General features: G+C 35.5%; 1 protein-coding gene across 1 annotated transcript in view; it reads left to right on the plus strand.

The window, feature by feature from the left end:
* The window catches only part of MACROD2 (mono-ADP ribosylhydrolase 2), a 2,018,887-nt gene that overhangs the window by 1,252,050 nt on the left and 749,652 nt on the right, over positions 1-17,185 (plus strand). The window contains exon 6 of the mRNA XM_042980930.1: positions 2,119-2,240. Coding sequence (XP_042836864.1) covers positions 2,119-2,240 — 122 coding nt within the window. The remainder of the gene's footprint in view (positions 1-2,118; positions 2,241-17,185) is intronic.

Consider the following 17,185-nt stretch of genomic DNA (forward strand, 5'->3'; position numbering starts at 1 on the left):
AGGTACTCTGTAAAACATAGTTTTCAAGAGTCAAATGTATTCCATTTTGTATCCCTCTCATGGAGACTCACAATCCATTGTAGCATACTAAAGGTCTTAAAAGTTCTGCACTAAGGTAGCTATTTTGATGTAATTTCCCCCAGTGATTCCCAAATTTAACTGACCTTTAAATTCACATCTTATGGTACCCACTTTTGGGAAATGTTTTCTGTAGAATCCTGTGTTGTTACTCTACAGCTTTTCTACCTTTGGATTCATTAGGGGATGTAGAATATCATAGGTGGGCACAAACACGTAGTCACAAAGGGGAAAGTGAAGAAAAGCTAAATACAACCTTCCTTCTTCATCTAGCATTTACTGCAATATGGAAGCTAATGTGAAATATTCATTAAAAAATTCATGACATATGGTACAGAGCTTGTATTGCTTCAACATATACAACTCTTACTTGTTACTCTTATTACAAAAAAAAATGATATCACTGTGTGCTAGGTTTTTTGTTTGTTTTGTTTTGTTTTCCTGAATATAACCTAATCTCCCTCTGTCCTCTCCTATATTGCAGCGGTCCTCACTTTAAAACCAGGTTTGCCTGTGAAAGAATATCTGCATGAATTCACTGGTGATGTTTCTGCCTATTTTGATCACAAGATATCATCTTTAATATTATCTGACAAGGGTTTAAATACTGTTTCAGAGTTAAAAGTTGAAATCAACATTTGGGGGATTTTCTCAAACATCAAGTAATATACTCAGTATTTAGCAGGCAAACAACAAAGGTTTTACCCTTAGTGACTTATTCGCTAGTGAAATGTCCTATGCAATTTAAAACTAGTCTCACTTTTGTAATGTGTTTTTGTCTTGTCATTATTGTTGAAATTAAGTGGTACTGATCAAAGTAAATGATTTCACTTCATTATATGATTCCGATAATACTAGACCAAATTTGTCTTTCTGATCAGAGGTGATTAGTCGTCGTTACTTACATCAATGAAATGGGCTAATAATCCAGATTAACAGATAAGACTGGAAAGCAGATGTTATTAGGCATTCAAATAATTTGGCTTATAATTTTAGTTCTTTCTTATGATCCTTATTGACTTTAAAACTAGAACAGTTCAGGGGTGTCTGGGTGGCTGAGTCAGTTAAGCATCTGACTTCAGCTCAGGTCATAATCTTGTGGTTCATGAGTTTGAGCCCCGCATCTAGCTCTGTATTGACAGCTCAGAACCTGGAGCCTGCTTCAGACACTGTGTCTCCCTCTCTCTCTGACCCTCCTCTGCTCACACTCTGTCTCTCTGTCTCAAAAATAAATAAACATTAAAAAAATTTAAAAAACCCAGAACAGTTCTATTTCATTATGGTCCTAAATGTAAAAATTTATGCGTGTGTAGATATTTAAAAAATACAATGACTGGTTGATGTACAAAAAATATATATAATCTTTTGTTTTAAACATAAAGGCTGAAAGGTATAGATTGTATTTTGAAAGTTTTAATATAGTAAAAATTAGAAGCTAGGTAATTTCTAGGGAGTGTTATCCCTAGCATACCTCACTTATGTGAGGATTGGTAGGTTGCACTTTAAAACTGGTAACAATATTTTGAAGTTATTCCTTTTAGGGTAATCACTGATTGTTATAAATTATCTTGGCACATTTTCAGAAACTTGCCCTTTTTTATTATTGTGTTCAATGCCTAAAACTCTTGTCTTATTTATAAGTAAAGTGATGTGTAGCAGTGGCTTTTCCCACGTCAATTCAGAATGCTCATTTTGCAGGCAATTATTTCTCAGTTTATTTCCCACCACGGATTTGTCTTTTGCCAGGGTGCCAATTATTCACATCTTGTGTTATAATCTGTCTCACTTGGATCTGACCAATAACGATGGCATAATTTACTGCTAGGGGATGCCCTTTCACAATGATCACCTTCCTGGGCAATTGTCTACTTTAAGAGGCTGTGCTATATAAAATCTTTTACCAGAGAAGCATTTGCATTATCAATATTTCTTAACTTGCTCCAGGCTCCAACACAAATACCTAAAATAAATAAAGTGCCAATTTGTGAAAAGTGAAAAACACCTTGCTTATGCTATTTCTTCTTCCTTTTGCATGTGCAGATGTCATCCACACTGTAGGACCAATAGCCAGAGGCCATATTAATGGTTCCCACAAGGAAGACCTTGCAAATTGCTATAAATCATCTCTGAAGCTGGTGAAAGAAAACAACATCCGATCAGTTGTAAGTAATTTTATGTTTCTTATTTCTTATTCATTTCAGCCGTTATAATTGTCCAAAATGACAGTAGGAAACCATTTCTAAAATTTGGAAAACTAAGGTTAAGTTTCTCAGTAAGTGATGTGGTCACTATTTTGTGTACCCTAAATATTTGCTTAATTATCCATGATGGTTTAGGATTTAACACTGTAGGATCACACAACCAGAGCCATCTCATCTACTTTCTTCCAATCATTGTGCCACTGGCTTTTGAAGAAAGTGTGTGTGTGTTTGCATTTTAACTTGAAATTTGCTGCTTTTTAAATCTGTTTGGCTCTTCTTAAACTATGCCACATCCCTTCTAAGCTTTATCCGTTTAGACAGAGTTCAAAAAAATGTGGGTCTAGTCTATTTCCTTACCAGCAGGCTGGGATGAAAGGAAGTCTCTTGGAGCTGGATTTGGAAGTATTTGTTCACCTGCTTTTCTTTTGCAACATGTCCTACGTTTATTACATATCAATTACACCAGGAAAATAAAAGTATGAGAAAAATGAGAGTGTAAATACCCAGTAGTAAATTAATTTGGGCAGAATCCCTGGGATTCTTTTCACATAGATTATAACCTTGGTGAAATGCTGGGACAGGAAAATAGTTAAACAATTGACTTCTTAGCAGGCTGAATGGATCAGCCTTGCTTAGGGGGTCACAAAATTGAAGGCTTTATTACTTGTATAAAGGAGCATTGAGAGACACATTTAGATAACCTGGGATAGTGGCTGGACTTTTCGTGCATGATTATCATTTTGAAATGTCTTTTTTAGTGCACATAGGTGAGTTTGCTTAAAATAACAAAACTTTTTTTGCAAGCTAATTTTATGGCTTTTAAACCTTTGCATAATTATTAACAGAGATGAATATTTTATTTTACTCTTTCATTTTTTATTTTTTTTCTTTAAAAATAAATCAGTAAGTAAGACCACTCTGTCTTAGAGGAGAAAGCTGAAGTTCAGACAGAATGAAGCAAAGCAAACTACTGAACCAGTAGATTTTGTTCTTTACAGCAAAATAAGGAAACTCAAAACAGGTGTGCATACACATTTAGGGAATCATTAAAATTTTGTCAATGTGGCTTATTGATTCAAAAGGTGGGGGCTGAAATGCTTGGAAAAATGGATATGTAGAGAAGTTTCTAGCCTGGCAAATATAGACCTTGAGACCTGAAGAGAATTGGCTAATGAATTCACTGGCATCTCTAATGACCCCTTTTCTAAAGACAGGAGAAAGTAACATGCTAGACAACTATAAATAGTGTAAAAACAGCACCCATCCTTTTAATAGGAAAAAGAAACATCCCTAACCATGATTATCTTAAGACAATCATAGCTGCTGTTATACTACGTGCCACTATTAGGTAAGAAGTGGGAGAATTATAGACTGAGTTAAATTGACATTTATGAGATGACCTACAGATGGACTGAGACTACTCTAATCATGCTGGGATTGGATGAGGTCTATCTTGATATCTTGGATGATGATTTTGAGGGCTAATTATATCTCACTTGGTGCTAAATTAGCAGGTGGTGCTAAACTAAAGTCACTTTAATATTAGTAAACAAAAATGGAGGTGGAAAATATTTGCGAAATGTGAAGCAAAATGTCAGCTAAATTAATCACATGTTATGTTATGGTTGAATGGAGTTTCTATCAAATGTCTTGTCTCTTATTCACACACAAAAATCCATTTTCCTTCCTTCCTTCCTTCCTTCCTTCCTTCCTTCCTTCCTTCCTTCCTTCCTTCCTTCTTTACCTCCTTTCCTTCTTCTCTGCCTCGCACCTTTCCTCCATGCTTCTTTCCTTTTCTTTTTTCTTTTCTTTTCTTTTCTTTCTTCTTTCTTTCTTTCTTTCTTTCTTTCTTTCTTTCTTTCTTTCTTTCTTTCCTTCATTTCTTCTGTCCTTCCTTCCTTCCTTCCTTCCTTCCTTCCTTCCTTCCTTCAAGGAGGAAACAAGGCTTTGTATTTTATGTGGAATGTCATGTTCTTGGCCAATGTTAAAAAATTATAATGCTTAAAAAATCATAATATTAATGTCATCAAATCCTCATTATGTGGGGAAAATGGAAAATTCTTAGCAACTTATTGCAACTGGATATATGTTTGATAGTGTAGGCTTAAACTTTATAGACTTATTAAAATAGATAGGGAGCGATTATTGCTATAAAAAGCCTGGATATTAAGATAGAAAATAAACTTAACTTGAGCTCATTTATAATACATGTCAAAGAAAATTTCTCAAAAACCCTTTTACCAGTGCTTGCTTTACAGTTACCCCTGTGTGACCATAGGCAAGCCATGTCAACACTTCGTAGCCTCAGGAGAAAACATGTTTCATAACTTCAATTTCTACATACAAAGAATCACTAAATTATTACTGTTATCTCAGATATATCTAACTCAAGAGGCTGTTATGGGGGTCAGTTGAGATAATGGATGTAAGACAACTGGAAAAATGTAATTCTCTATCAAAGTATTTGGTAATATTACTTTAAGTATAAGTTATTTTCACATTTTATGATTTGGCAAATTTAAGAGATTGAGATCATTCTTACTTTGGCATCTATTCTGAAAACCAGACCTCTAAACATTCATCATGTCATTTCTTGATGCTATTAAGACAGAAATAAATTATTACCAAGTATTCAGTTAGTACATTTGCAAAGGAAAAACTCAATTGTTTTCTCCCTGTGTAGGGAAAAACTTTGTTGTTGGTTTTTTTTTTTTTTGGCTTAAAAAAAATTTAAATGTTTATTTTTGAGAGAGAGAGCATGCACATGCATGAATAGGGGAGGAACAGAGAGAGAGAGAGAGAGAGAGAGAGAGAGAGAGAGAGAGAGAAAGAATATGAGTGAGGTAGCAGCAGAGAGAAAGGGGGACAGATGATATGAAACAGGATCCATGCTGACAGCAGAGAGTCCAATGTGGGGTTCAGACTCACGAACCATGAGATCATGATCTGGGCTGAAGTCGGACGCCTAACCGACTGAGCCACCCAAGCGCCCCCAAATTTTGTTCTTCTTGATTTTGTGTTTATTCCCTGTAAGTCTTCTTTTCTTTTTACACAAATCCCTTCTCTTCTGGTTACCAAATATGTGGAGGTTTCTACTCATACCCAGCAATTCACTGGGCCACCTTATGGTGTCCTACATTTAATTTTGATACTAATTACCTGGCAATAGTGTCAGATCTCCTAGGTTAAGGGCCCAGCCAAATGGTCTGATCCCTAACCCCAGTTTTCTCCACACTTAAACCCTTCAGATGCCAGTAGCAAACTCAGTCTCTGAACCAACCAGCTATAGATACAAGGTTCCAATGACCTCCTCCTTGGGTTCAGTTAATTGCTAGAGAGGCTCACAGAACTCAAGGATATACTTGCTTACAGTTGCCAGTTTGTTAAAGGATGTGATAAAAGATATAGATGAACATCCAGGTGAACGGGTATATAGGGCAAGGTCAGGGAGGGCCCCAACTATAGGAGCTTCTGTCCCTGTGTAACTGGGGTGTTTTACGCTTCTAGTATGATTGTGTTTGCCAGCCTGATAGCTCTCTGAACCCTGTCCTAATGTGAGACTCCCTCACAGTCATGACCAATCATCAACTCCACTTCTAGTCCTTCTTTCCTCTTTGGATGACGAGAGGTAAAGCTGAAAATTTCAAGCTTCTAATCATTGTTTTGTCTTTCTAGTGACCAGCCCCCATCCAGGACCCAGTCAAGAGCCCAACAAGAATTGCCTCATTAGAAAAAAAGTTGCCCTTAGTGCTCTTATTACTTAGGAATTTACAAGGGTTTTCAGAGTCCTGTGTCAGAGATGTAGTCAAAGACAAGTATTAAAACAAGAGATGCTTCTAAGCTTCTTATTACTTAGAAAATTACAAGAGCTTTAGGAACTCTGTGTCAAGAACTGGGGACAGAGACCAATATATATTTTCTATTATCTTATAATAAATTTATTCAGGCAATTAAAATTAGTATTAATGTTGTTTATAACTATTAGTGTCATCTTATTTCTAAGCATGAATAATATTGTTACTATTACCAACTCATATTTGTATTGGAAGTACAGAACATACCATAGACTTCTATTGCTCAGTAGATGCATTGAATTGAATTAAATTATATGACTCTTGTCACCAGAATTAACTGTATTAAATTTATAGTCTAATCTTTCACTTTTTAAAAAATACTCATATAATTATGGTTTCTCCCATGATGCATCATTTTACAACAAAGATACAAAAATGAATGAAGATTATCTATTTACAGTAGGGTAGCAGATATGTAACAAAGTCGCTGTAAAGCAATATGGTAAAGGCCATAATGGTCTGGACCAGCTAGGTTGTGGTACAACTACAAATAACCTCAAAATCTCAGCAGCCTGTGTTCAGAGACCCTGGCTTATAGACATACCATCATCTCACAGCTGTCGTGTTTCAAACTGACAACCTGCTCAGCCATAGAACAGAGACCTTGCAAACTCATGCATTAACTTTTTACCATTTCAGCTTAGACATGACACACACCATTTCTGCTCCCATTTCATTGGCCAGAACTATTCACATAGCCCTGTCTAGTGGCACGGGGGCCAGAGAAATATCCATGAATAAATGAAATATTTGATAAGCACTGCTTTTCTGCCAAAGTTAAACCAAAGGCTTTGGGATCACAGTACAGTGGTCAGAGATATCTGCCATATTCTAATTTCTCCAAAGGAATTCTTTAAAATTTTAATGGAGGTAAAACAAATACTGTGATCATTTATTTATTTTAAAAAATATTAATAAGACTTATCAGTACCAAGACATTTTAAGCATCTTCTAAGACCCAGAGGGTACAATGATTGTCTTCACATATATAATTTGTCTCAATCTCCTGCCCATCCAGACAAATAAATAGACCAGATCATCATATCCATTGTGTGATTTGAGAGCAATCTCTAGCTCTCATCACTTTTAAATATCTTCCCACAGATGTCTGAAATTCCATAATTAATGAGTAATTTATGATGGTCAGGCATTGTCCTTTCTCTGCAATTTTCCTTTAAAATGCAAATACTCATGAGATCTGTAGATAATTAATTTCCTAATACCCTAACATGAAGAAATTTATCACATTACTTTTCACTTTAGCAGCATAAATTAGAGGATGATAAAAGTGCTCAGCATCTCAGCCTGAGGGAGGAGGGGAATTGGAAGGGGGTCTGGAGGAAGGTTGAGAGAAACAGAAAACACAGAAACAAAACAGCGGGATACAAATAAATTTCATGTACCTCCCAGTTTTGCTAAAAAAGAAATTTTTAAATAGAGAAGGGGGAAAAGTTACAGTTACACATTACTATATAGAAGTAAGGTAGTTATTTCGTTTTTGGAACATGTTGTAGACAAAATTTTTTCACCATGAAAAAAATAATACTCCTTTATTAATTTAAGAGATAAAGTTTCCTTATATTTCTCTCCTCTGTCCGTTCTTCTTGGTGGCTTCTTTCCAGTATATGTCTACATGTTTGCTTTAGGTTGTAAAAGGATAAAAGTAATCAATAAATCTAATGGTTCATTTTATAGTGACACATCTCTTCTGTGAATTATTAATTAGCACAGCTTTGTTAATAGTGATGAATGTTTAAATTTACAATTTCAATCATGATTCTTCCTCAAGTCTTAAAGTTTCAAATGAAAAATCTGAATAATCTTTCATGCTCTCTAGACCTCATTTTTGCATGTATCTTATTTCTTCCAACTTACTTCAAATAAAATTCACTTATTTTCCTCCAACCATGAATTCCTGTTGGGCAAAATTCAAATATATGCAAATTCACTTTGTGTACGTTCTCCACAACCTTCAGAGTGTTGATTCTTGGATAGGCAAAGTATAAGGCACTATGGAGGGGATAATTAGAAAAAGGTTAAACTAGAAATGGGAATAGGAAAAAAAAAGGTGAAAGAAAAGTGAAAGAGGACACAGATTTTTTCTAAAACTTTGGGAAAGATAAAGGTAAGTGTCAAAGAATGGATCCAAGTCTTAGAACCACAGAATTCTAACACATGTGACTTGAGAAATGAATAGTCAGGCTGGTGAAATTAAACAACTAAATTATTTTGATTTCTGGGACAATGCTGTGTCCTGAGGAAACTAAAAGGGTGTTTTGGGACTGGAAGAGTACTTCACATATACAGAATATCCTTTTGGATGTATATTACCTAAAACATACAAATGGAAGTTATTTATATTATTTTGCTGAATATCTTGGTGAAATTTCAGGGGTGAGTATAGTGTTGAGGGCAGTGAGGAAAGATTCCAATTGCAATTGGATGGACAGACATATGTAGAGACACTATAGTAGCACAGACATTATCTTACATATCATAATGTCTTTGTTGTTTTCAAGTGATCATAGAAATAATTTACAAGGGTTTTTGTAAGTTTCTTGCCATCTATTTTTCTCTTTTTTTGCACTGTGACCTTAAATGTCCTCAGTGGCAAATTCTTACCATCAGTTTCAGTTTTAGAAACGTAATCCATGCCTTTCAAAATCTGTGCCTTATTACTTCAGAAGTAATAACTTCCCAGGGGCTCCTGGGTGCCTCAGTCTGACTTGCATCAGACTTTTAGTTTCAGCTCAGGTCAGGATCTCATGGTTCATGGGTTCAAGCCCCACACTGGGCTCCGCACTGACCACGTGGACCCTGCCTGGCATTCTCTTTATCTCCCTCTCTCTCTGCCCCTCCCCCACTCTCACAGGTTCTATCTCAATTAAAAAAAAAAAACTTTAAAAAATAACTTCCGATGGAAAAGACAATGGACTTACAATGTGGGTGCTAACCTCTAAACATTACAACAGTAAGCAAATCCTATGTTTCATTGTTTCACTGCAGTGTAGGTTTTCATTTTAAGGTGTAGTCAAGTGCGCCTTATTTTCTTATACAAGTTCCCTTCTGAGAGGGTTGCCATGGCAATGAGTTCTCAGCTTGAGATTCTTAAATGCTGGTTTTATTTCATTAGCTGAGTTTCCATTACAGGCCACATCAATCAATGCAGTCCCTTCTTCAAGAAGACTTCTGCAGCCTTGAAAAGATGACCCTTTAATTTGTTACCTCTGCCCCTGCCTAACTTGGCACCACCATTTCCCAGCCAGTACTTCACCTCAAAGCACCCCCTGCAACAGAGCCATTGGTGTGACCTTTCCCCATCTCTTTTTAGGCAGCATCTAGTCTTGGTTCTCAGTTATCTCATTTATAAAAGATAATGCTAGGTGTCCATGTCCTTCCTAGCTGGAATTCTAACAGCTCTGTGACTAATGATACTATTAATAAATAACAAGAACACAAGAATTTTTACATTTGCACTTCACTTTATAGTTTACAACAGTGTGTTCCTATACATCATCTCATTTGTTGTTTAGATTCTCCTGCTAGCTCCTTGTATTTCTTTGATTTAGCAAAAGAGGGGAGAACAAGGCTAAATCAATATTTTTCTTTCTTCTTTTTTCCCTATACTTCCCTTTTAAAATACATCCTAACTGGGCATAAGGGTACAAAATCTATAACAATATTCTCATCAGGTCATTATTACTGGCAATAACCAGTGACCAAGAAAGGACAGCAGAGATGAGGAGGTGAGAAAACATGGAATAATGGTAAATTCATAGACCATGCCTGGAAAACTTAGAATTATATACCTCCACCCATGTTGTCATATATTGCATAATTCATACCATGTAGTGGTATGAATCAGAGAGATGACTTGGGTTACAGAGATCAGTCATTTAGCCAGACAATATAATAATAAGAATAGCTAATATTTTTGAACTGTCACTTTGTGCCAGACATTGTGTTTTACTCATTTAGCCTTGAAACAGCTTGAGTTAGAGTGTGGTTTCTTCCACTTTACAGATGTGGAATATGAGCCAGATGGACCATGAGTAAATTGCCTAAGGTCTTACCTCTAACAAAAAGTAGAGGTGGGAGTTAAATTGGGAAAGTCTAAATCCAGTGCCTTTTTCCTTTCCTCTGCTGTTTTATGTCTTTTATTTTTTTACTTATTTGTGTGTTTATTACTAATTAATTAATTATCTTTTTAAAATAAATAAACCCATGGTACTTTATACTACTGCCTTGTAGGGAGCTTTTTGTGAACATGGTTTTGGACAGTGAAAACAATTGGAGGGTACCACTAGCATTTTGTGAGCCACAGGTGCTACAATGTGTGGGCTGACCAGACACACACTGAGAAACTGTCCCTTATCCTGCACAACATGTGAATGTTTTGCCTGACAGTCATATAAGTAAAGCCTGTTTATAAACAACAAGGTACATTACAAACAGAGCTTTTGTTTTCAGTATATGAATGAACCACCATGAAAATTAAGGGAAGTTTGTGCTTAGCTTGCTCAGCATTTTGCCTAGTGTCCTGAGAAAACCCTGCCATCGGTGGCCGCGCCACTTAGGGTACTTGGCAATGCATTGCACTTGTGTGAGTCTGCATTTGCAGATGTTCTTTTCATGGTGATTCCATGTAGGAAAGCAACTGTTTAACCCTTTCATACGTGCTGCTTAATTCATTGTGTGTTACACTATGCAGTAGGTAGCCATGTCTGAGTATTTACTTTGAGAACAGAACTTTACCTTGTCACTTTCCCTTTACATCTCTTTCATATCACCCCTATGACATTATATTCATTTTTAAAAAATTGATGTATTGTCTTGATTTGGATTCCCCTGAAAGCAGACCTGGAGACAAAGATTTGTGCACAAGTACTTTATTCAGGAGGCTAGGACAGGAAGCACTGGCAGAAGTATGGGGGAGTGAGAAAGGGAAGGGAAGGGAGCCGAGTCCTATTACAAGGAAGTCACTACTTTGGGCAACAGAGGCTCACTCTTGCTGGCGAGCTCCCTGGAAACCATATAGAACATGCCTACAATTGTCCCATCTGGAGAATGAGGGGAGTTGAGCCATTTATATTTCACCTCCACCTGTGGCTGGCTGAGGACTGCTCCTGGGGTAGTAATTCCCTAGACTTTCCTGTCTGCTCCTTGGCCAGCCTGAGAGAAAACCCTGAGGCAGAATCACATACAGGGACTTGCTGGAGGGTGCTATGCATGGGCAGGTACTGGAACTCTGAGTTCTGGGAGGATGTGGGTGGGTCCCTGACACTTTCTGCTTCCTGGATACGGGTAAGTATTACTATTAATAGATGTCATTTCAGCGAATTCAAGAGGTCTTCTCAAAATATTTATTATGGGTCTGATTGAATTGAGACCATTGGGTTAAGTTAAACTGAGTTTCCAGTAGGGTAATATGCTAAACACAGGTTGTCCAAAGATTTTTATTCTTGAACTCAGTCATACAACTTCTCTGCTTCTTTTGAGTATAGTAAGATATACATGTTACAAGGATGGCAATTAATGTGACTAGTGTTGTATCCTATGAATGAACAGAGTTATTGAAAATGTAATTCTTATGTAGTGGAGAAATAATATCACAATATTGTGTCACCTTGGTTGAACTTTTTCTTAACATCTCATGACACTAAATTTTGAATCATCATGTCAAACAGCTGAAAAGTTGGCTACCCAAGGCTGGATGTATATAAAATTGTTAATCAATTAGAAGATACAAAACAAATTGAGGGTTAGCAATTTGCTAAGGTAGTTACCTCATATTTTTCCAATATAATGATTCATCCAAATTATGTCTTCTTTTAACGTTTTGGGAAATAAGGTATCTTATATTTTCTTCAAAATCTTACAATATGCCCATAATCAATTCTTTCTGTAAGAGTGTCTGAAATTTTTGCTTCATCTTTTATAGTTTGAAAGAATTATTTTTAGTCACTTGTGCTTTCTGCAGATATGGTAGCAAAAACCAAGGAAATTTTATTTAAAGTGAAAGTATAAAACATCTCAATTTAACCAGATTTGTCCACTTAATTATTTTCAGTTCCTTTTCCAAGGCTAGGGAACATTCCCGGGAAAATCATTACTGGTTTCTACAACAGTGTCTTCCAGAGGCATTACTGGCCCAGTGCACTGTCAAAGAAAGTATATTACAGTGAAATTTGTATAGAAACTATAAACAGATTTGCAAGGCAAACGTTCATCTCGAGTGTTTTATTTTTCCCTGACCTGAGCAGCAGTTATCAGATTACTGTATCATGAGGAAAATAGTCAATTCAAAACACGGACCACGGAGTCCCGAGCCTACCATTAGATTTGAACAACAGGGCGATTTTGTCATATATCTAGAGGGTTAATAGTCTAGAGGAAAGGCAGCAGCTTTAAACTGTGTATTTCTTCTTGCAAATGTTCAGATATGTTTTTCAGAAGAGCAATTTCAATGTATAGAATATAAGCTATTCTTAGGCTGTTAAACTGAGACACTAAAAGAGCAAAGCAAATAAAACCAATACCACTTTGAAAATAAAAATAAACCTGTCAGTATCGAGAAAGCTCTCTAGACTTGTTTATGTACTATTCAATAGAATTATAAAGAGCTTTTTTTCATGGAAAATGTGTTACAGGTTCAGTTTAAGCCACACCATAGCAATCTTTGTTTTGAACACTTACACATGCTCCTGAAATGTGTAGAAGGTGAATTACTTGCTTGGCAGGTGTGTCATAGAAAGAGTATAGTGTTCTAGTTATATCTATGGCTTAAGTATAACAGTATATTAACCACCCAGATCTTTGTCCCTGTGAGCTGAATAATTTTAGTGCAATCTTTCCATCTCTTCTGAATGCATTGTTTGGGAAATTTCCATGCTGCAATGCAAATGTTTAAAAATATAACAGAAAAAAATAAAAATATAACAATGATAAATAATAATAGTAGGTCCATCCCAACATTTTCATGAGACTCAGATGCTACAATTTTTATGAAATGCTTTGCAGACTGCATAGTAAGTTTCATTAGTAAGGTTCATTAGTAGTAATTTGTCCAACAAATATGTATTCAGCAACTACTATGTTCTAATCACTATTCCAAGTACTTGGTTCTTGTTGAGCTTATATTCTACTTGTAGTAATTTTTATTATGACTAGCAGTAGTATTAGGACCATTATTATTAAATAGTTTGACAACATGTCTAAATGCTATGGCTTTTATTATTGTTACATCCCTGCAAAATTGTCTCACCATTACTTTTTTTTTACTTCATTTCTGTGATTCCTGAATATTGGACAAGCTAATAAGTAACAGAGCAGAGTATAGATTCATAAAATGGCAGTTCTGTGAAATGTTAATGACATAACTCTCAGGTAACATACATCCATAAGGATAGAGGATTATATGACTAGTCCTATAAAGACAGCAAAGAGTCATAGAAGCAGTTCCTAAAGTTATTTTAAAAATTTCAAGTGCTCTCAATTTTAGAAACAAATTCTCATAGATAGAAACTTAAGAGATTCTAAATATAGGAAATATAATGCAAAATGAAAACAATGCTGAACAGTGAAGAAAATGCAAGAAAGCCTAAGAAAAATAACTGTTTTTCTTTTTAAATTGAAATGGCAAAAAGTAAATGATTTCACAAAAATATACTAAGAAGCAAATACACAATTCTTGATTTTTCCATACTTGTTTCTCTGCCCATTGGCTGATCCAGGACCAGTGGTGCAGGCTGGGAAGAATAATGAGAGGAATTACAATAACTTGTGTATCAGTTACGTTATTCAAAAATGAGTGTGAATCTATATACCTCACAATGTAATGCACAAGAGCCTAAGAGCACACTCCAAAATACATGCAAAAATGTGAGCCAAATTTGAATTTAATTTTCTCTTGCAAAGGGCAGAGAAATGTCTCTGCCCTAAGTTTGAATAAAGTAAGATCTCTTGGTTATGCCTTTCAGGGAAGACTAACTGCTCTGTCAACCCTTTCTGCTTCCAGTTTTACAAAATCTTGCATATCTGATTTACTGCAATTGCAGCTACTCTAATCATGTGTATTCATGAGTATTTGTGGGTCAGGGTCAAGGGGGAAAGAAGGCTATCTCTCCTCCAGTATTACACAGTATTTCTTCTTCAGAGCAAGTCTTAGTTCCTCTGTTTTCTGCTGGTTAAGGTTTATTGTTTATCTCACCCATAACATAAACATGAGAAAAAAGATGTATATTATTTTAAGGCGATCTTATTGCCGCTCATTTAATAGCAACGCAAAAGCAGAATCTGGTGAATTTATATGCAAGTGATGAGTTTCATACCTGGAAAGCTGGGATACCAAAGGAGGATTTTCAATTGCCTAATTTGGATGTTGAGTCATGGAAGAATTTGAGGCATGGAGTGCTTGTTGGTTTGATGCCTCACTGATCCCCAGACTGGTCTGACTTATATGGCTGAATAGGCAGACACTTCCTTCCCTTTCACCACTTCATGTGTGTCACTCTAACTATTATGGTTTTGGACAAAAAAGCATAACATTCCTAGAGAAAGAAGGTCCCAGAATTCCAACAGATTTTCTCTGCTAAAAAATCTAAATAAACTCTTAGGATCTGATTATGTCTTTAGTATTAAGAATTTTAACAAACTCAAAAAAAAAAAAAAGAATTTTAACTAACTCAACCCCAGTATAATATGTTTTTTAAAATTATGGGTAATTTGAAACCTTCTTTCTTTTAAACAGTGGTAAAGGCAAACTTTGCAAACATCTTTCTTTGCATTTCATAAAATCTAATTTATCTGGCAACGGATAGAAATTAAACATACACTTGCCAGTATTCCCAAGTAGTCTGCTGGTTTACCTGCACGCATTTGGATACTGTAAGCCATTACTTAGGAGAATTATTTCAAATTCAAGCTCAGTAGAACTATTCATAATGTTATATACCTGTGATATTATCACCAAAATATAATATCATAGACTTACTGTAAGTAATTCAGAGATGTGACTTAATTATTCTCTCTGATAGTAACTATTCAGATAGTATTAATGTGAGACATGGAGAATAAGCATCTGAAATGGATAATTTCATATTTGTTTCATGTGTCCATTTATATTCCACATTATATTGTTTTGATTTAAATAAAGAGAGGAAATTTTCTCAGGGTTAAGTCTTACCTGTCTTCTTGTGGAGTTGATTTTTTCTAGACTAGAAATTTTCATCCAGTGTAAGGGTTCTGACATATTGCATCAACACACTTCAATTGCTTTAAACAAGAAAATATATTTTATCAGTGTCCTATGACAAGTGAGGAGGATGCTTTTACGGTACTCAAAATGTATTTATATTATTCCACTAGAAAAAAAAATGTCAGGGGCTAATTTGGGACCAAGCACTGCCAATTTTATCATTCTAGTCACACAACCTGTGTGACAGCATTTCCACTTTTGACAAATTTGGCTTAAATAATAATCGAATGAATGTCCAAGCTTTAAATATGTATTTCTCAAAGGGCCTATACTATAAAGAAAATTTAAAGATATTATGCTTTGGGAAAAATGTAAGAAGCAGTTTGAAGAATTGGATACTTCAGCTTTAGATGATACTCTGCCTCTTTTTTCAATAACCCTGATTTGATGGCATGAATAGAAGTGTCCAGATATAGTGAACGACGGGCTAGAATCACATCATAAATCGGTTTGAAGAACTACAAAGACATATGCTTTTGATGCTAGTGAATCATCTTCTCTCAGTGTTAAAGGTATTAATATAATTGAAGTTCATCTTCTTTGAAAGCTTCTCATTAGTACATTGATATTCTGAGGAGTACATCAATAAGCCAGTAGCATAATGAATGGGATGTACACACACATACATGTTTGTATGTTGGAAATCCACATCACTTCCTAGTTATATCATACCTGATTTTTGTCATTTATATCATACCTGAGTCTTGTCAGTGCATTTTTCTATGTGTTTGTAACACCTTGATGTTGATATGGTTTCAGAATGACTTTGCGGTATCACTGGAAGGAAACTGACCTAAGAATTTGAAAACTAATATTTGAATCCTGTCCTTTCTAATTGATTGCTATGTAAACCCATCTTTATTTATCTGTGAAATGGGGATAATAAAATCTGCCCTTAATAATATCAGTGGAAGAGAACAAGTGTTTGTGAGGATGTGGAGAAGTTGGAACCTTCATATGTTGCAGTGGGAATGTAAAATGGTACATTCAACATGGGAAACTGGTTGGCACCTCCTCACAGGTTAAAGATAGAATTATACTCAAAGAAAACAAGCCAAATGTCTATCAGTTAATGAATGGATAAACAAAACATAGTCCATCCATACAATGGGATATTATCCAGCAATAAAAAAAATGAAATACCAATACTTGCTATTACATGCCTGAACTTTGAAAGCGTTATGCATGAAAAAAGCCAGTCACAAAAGGCCACATGTTGTGATTCCATTTGTATGAAATGTCCATAATAGGTAAACCTATACCCACAGAAGGTAGATTAGGGGCTGGGGGTAGGAGATGAGGTAGAAATGAGTAACTACTAATGGGTATCCAGTTTCTTTTTGGGGTGAGGAAATGTTCTGGAATCAGATAATGACCACGTGTGCGCAACTCTGCAAAAAGGCCAAAAAACACTAAATTACGCACTTTAAAATGGTTTAAAATGAACATTATGTTGTATGAATTATATCTCAATAAAAAATGTAGAAACCCTGGTCTGTGTCAAAGAATTGTTATAAGAAGGACAGTTCCATAGAATCTAAATCATAATCAATAATTCATGGCACTGCCTAGTGAAGAACACAGGCCTCAGTGTTTGTAACCAGATAAAGAGGGTTTGCATTAAAATTAGTTTTATGTCCAGTCCTGGGAAAAGTCATATAGAGGGATAATGTCACTCAGAACAGTTGCTGTGAAGAGTTTATAGGAAAGTTATAAATTGCACAAAAAATTTTATTTTAAAGAATGGAAGGCACAGGAGAGATGTAGAGAAATGGAGCTTTCTGTTGCAATTTGCC

Source organism: Panthera tigris, chromosome A3 (genome assembly GCF_018350195.1).
Source record: "Panthera tigris isolate Pti1 chromosome A3, P.tigris_Pti1_mat1.1, whole genome shotgun sequence".
In the NCBI taxonomy this organism is placed as follows: domain Eukaryota; kingdom Metazoa; phylum Chordata; class Mammalia; order Carnivora; family Felidae; genus Panthera; species Panthera tigris.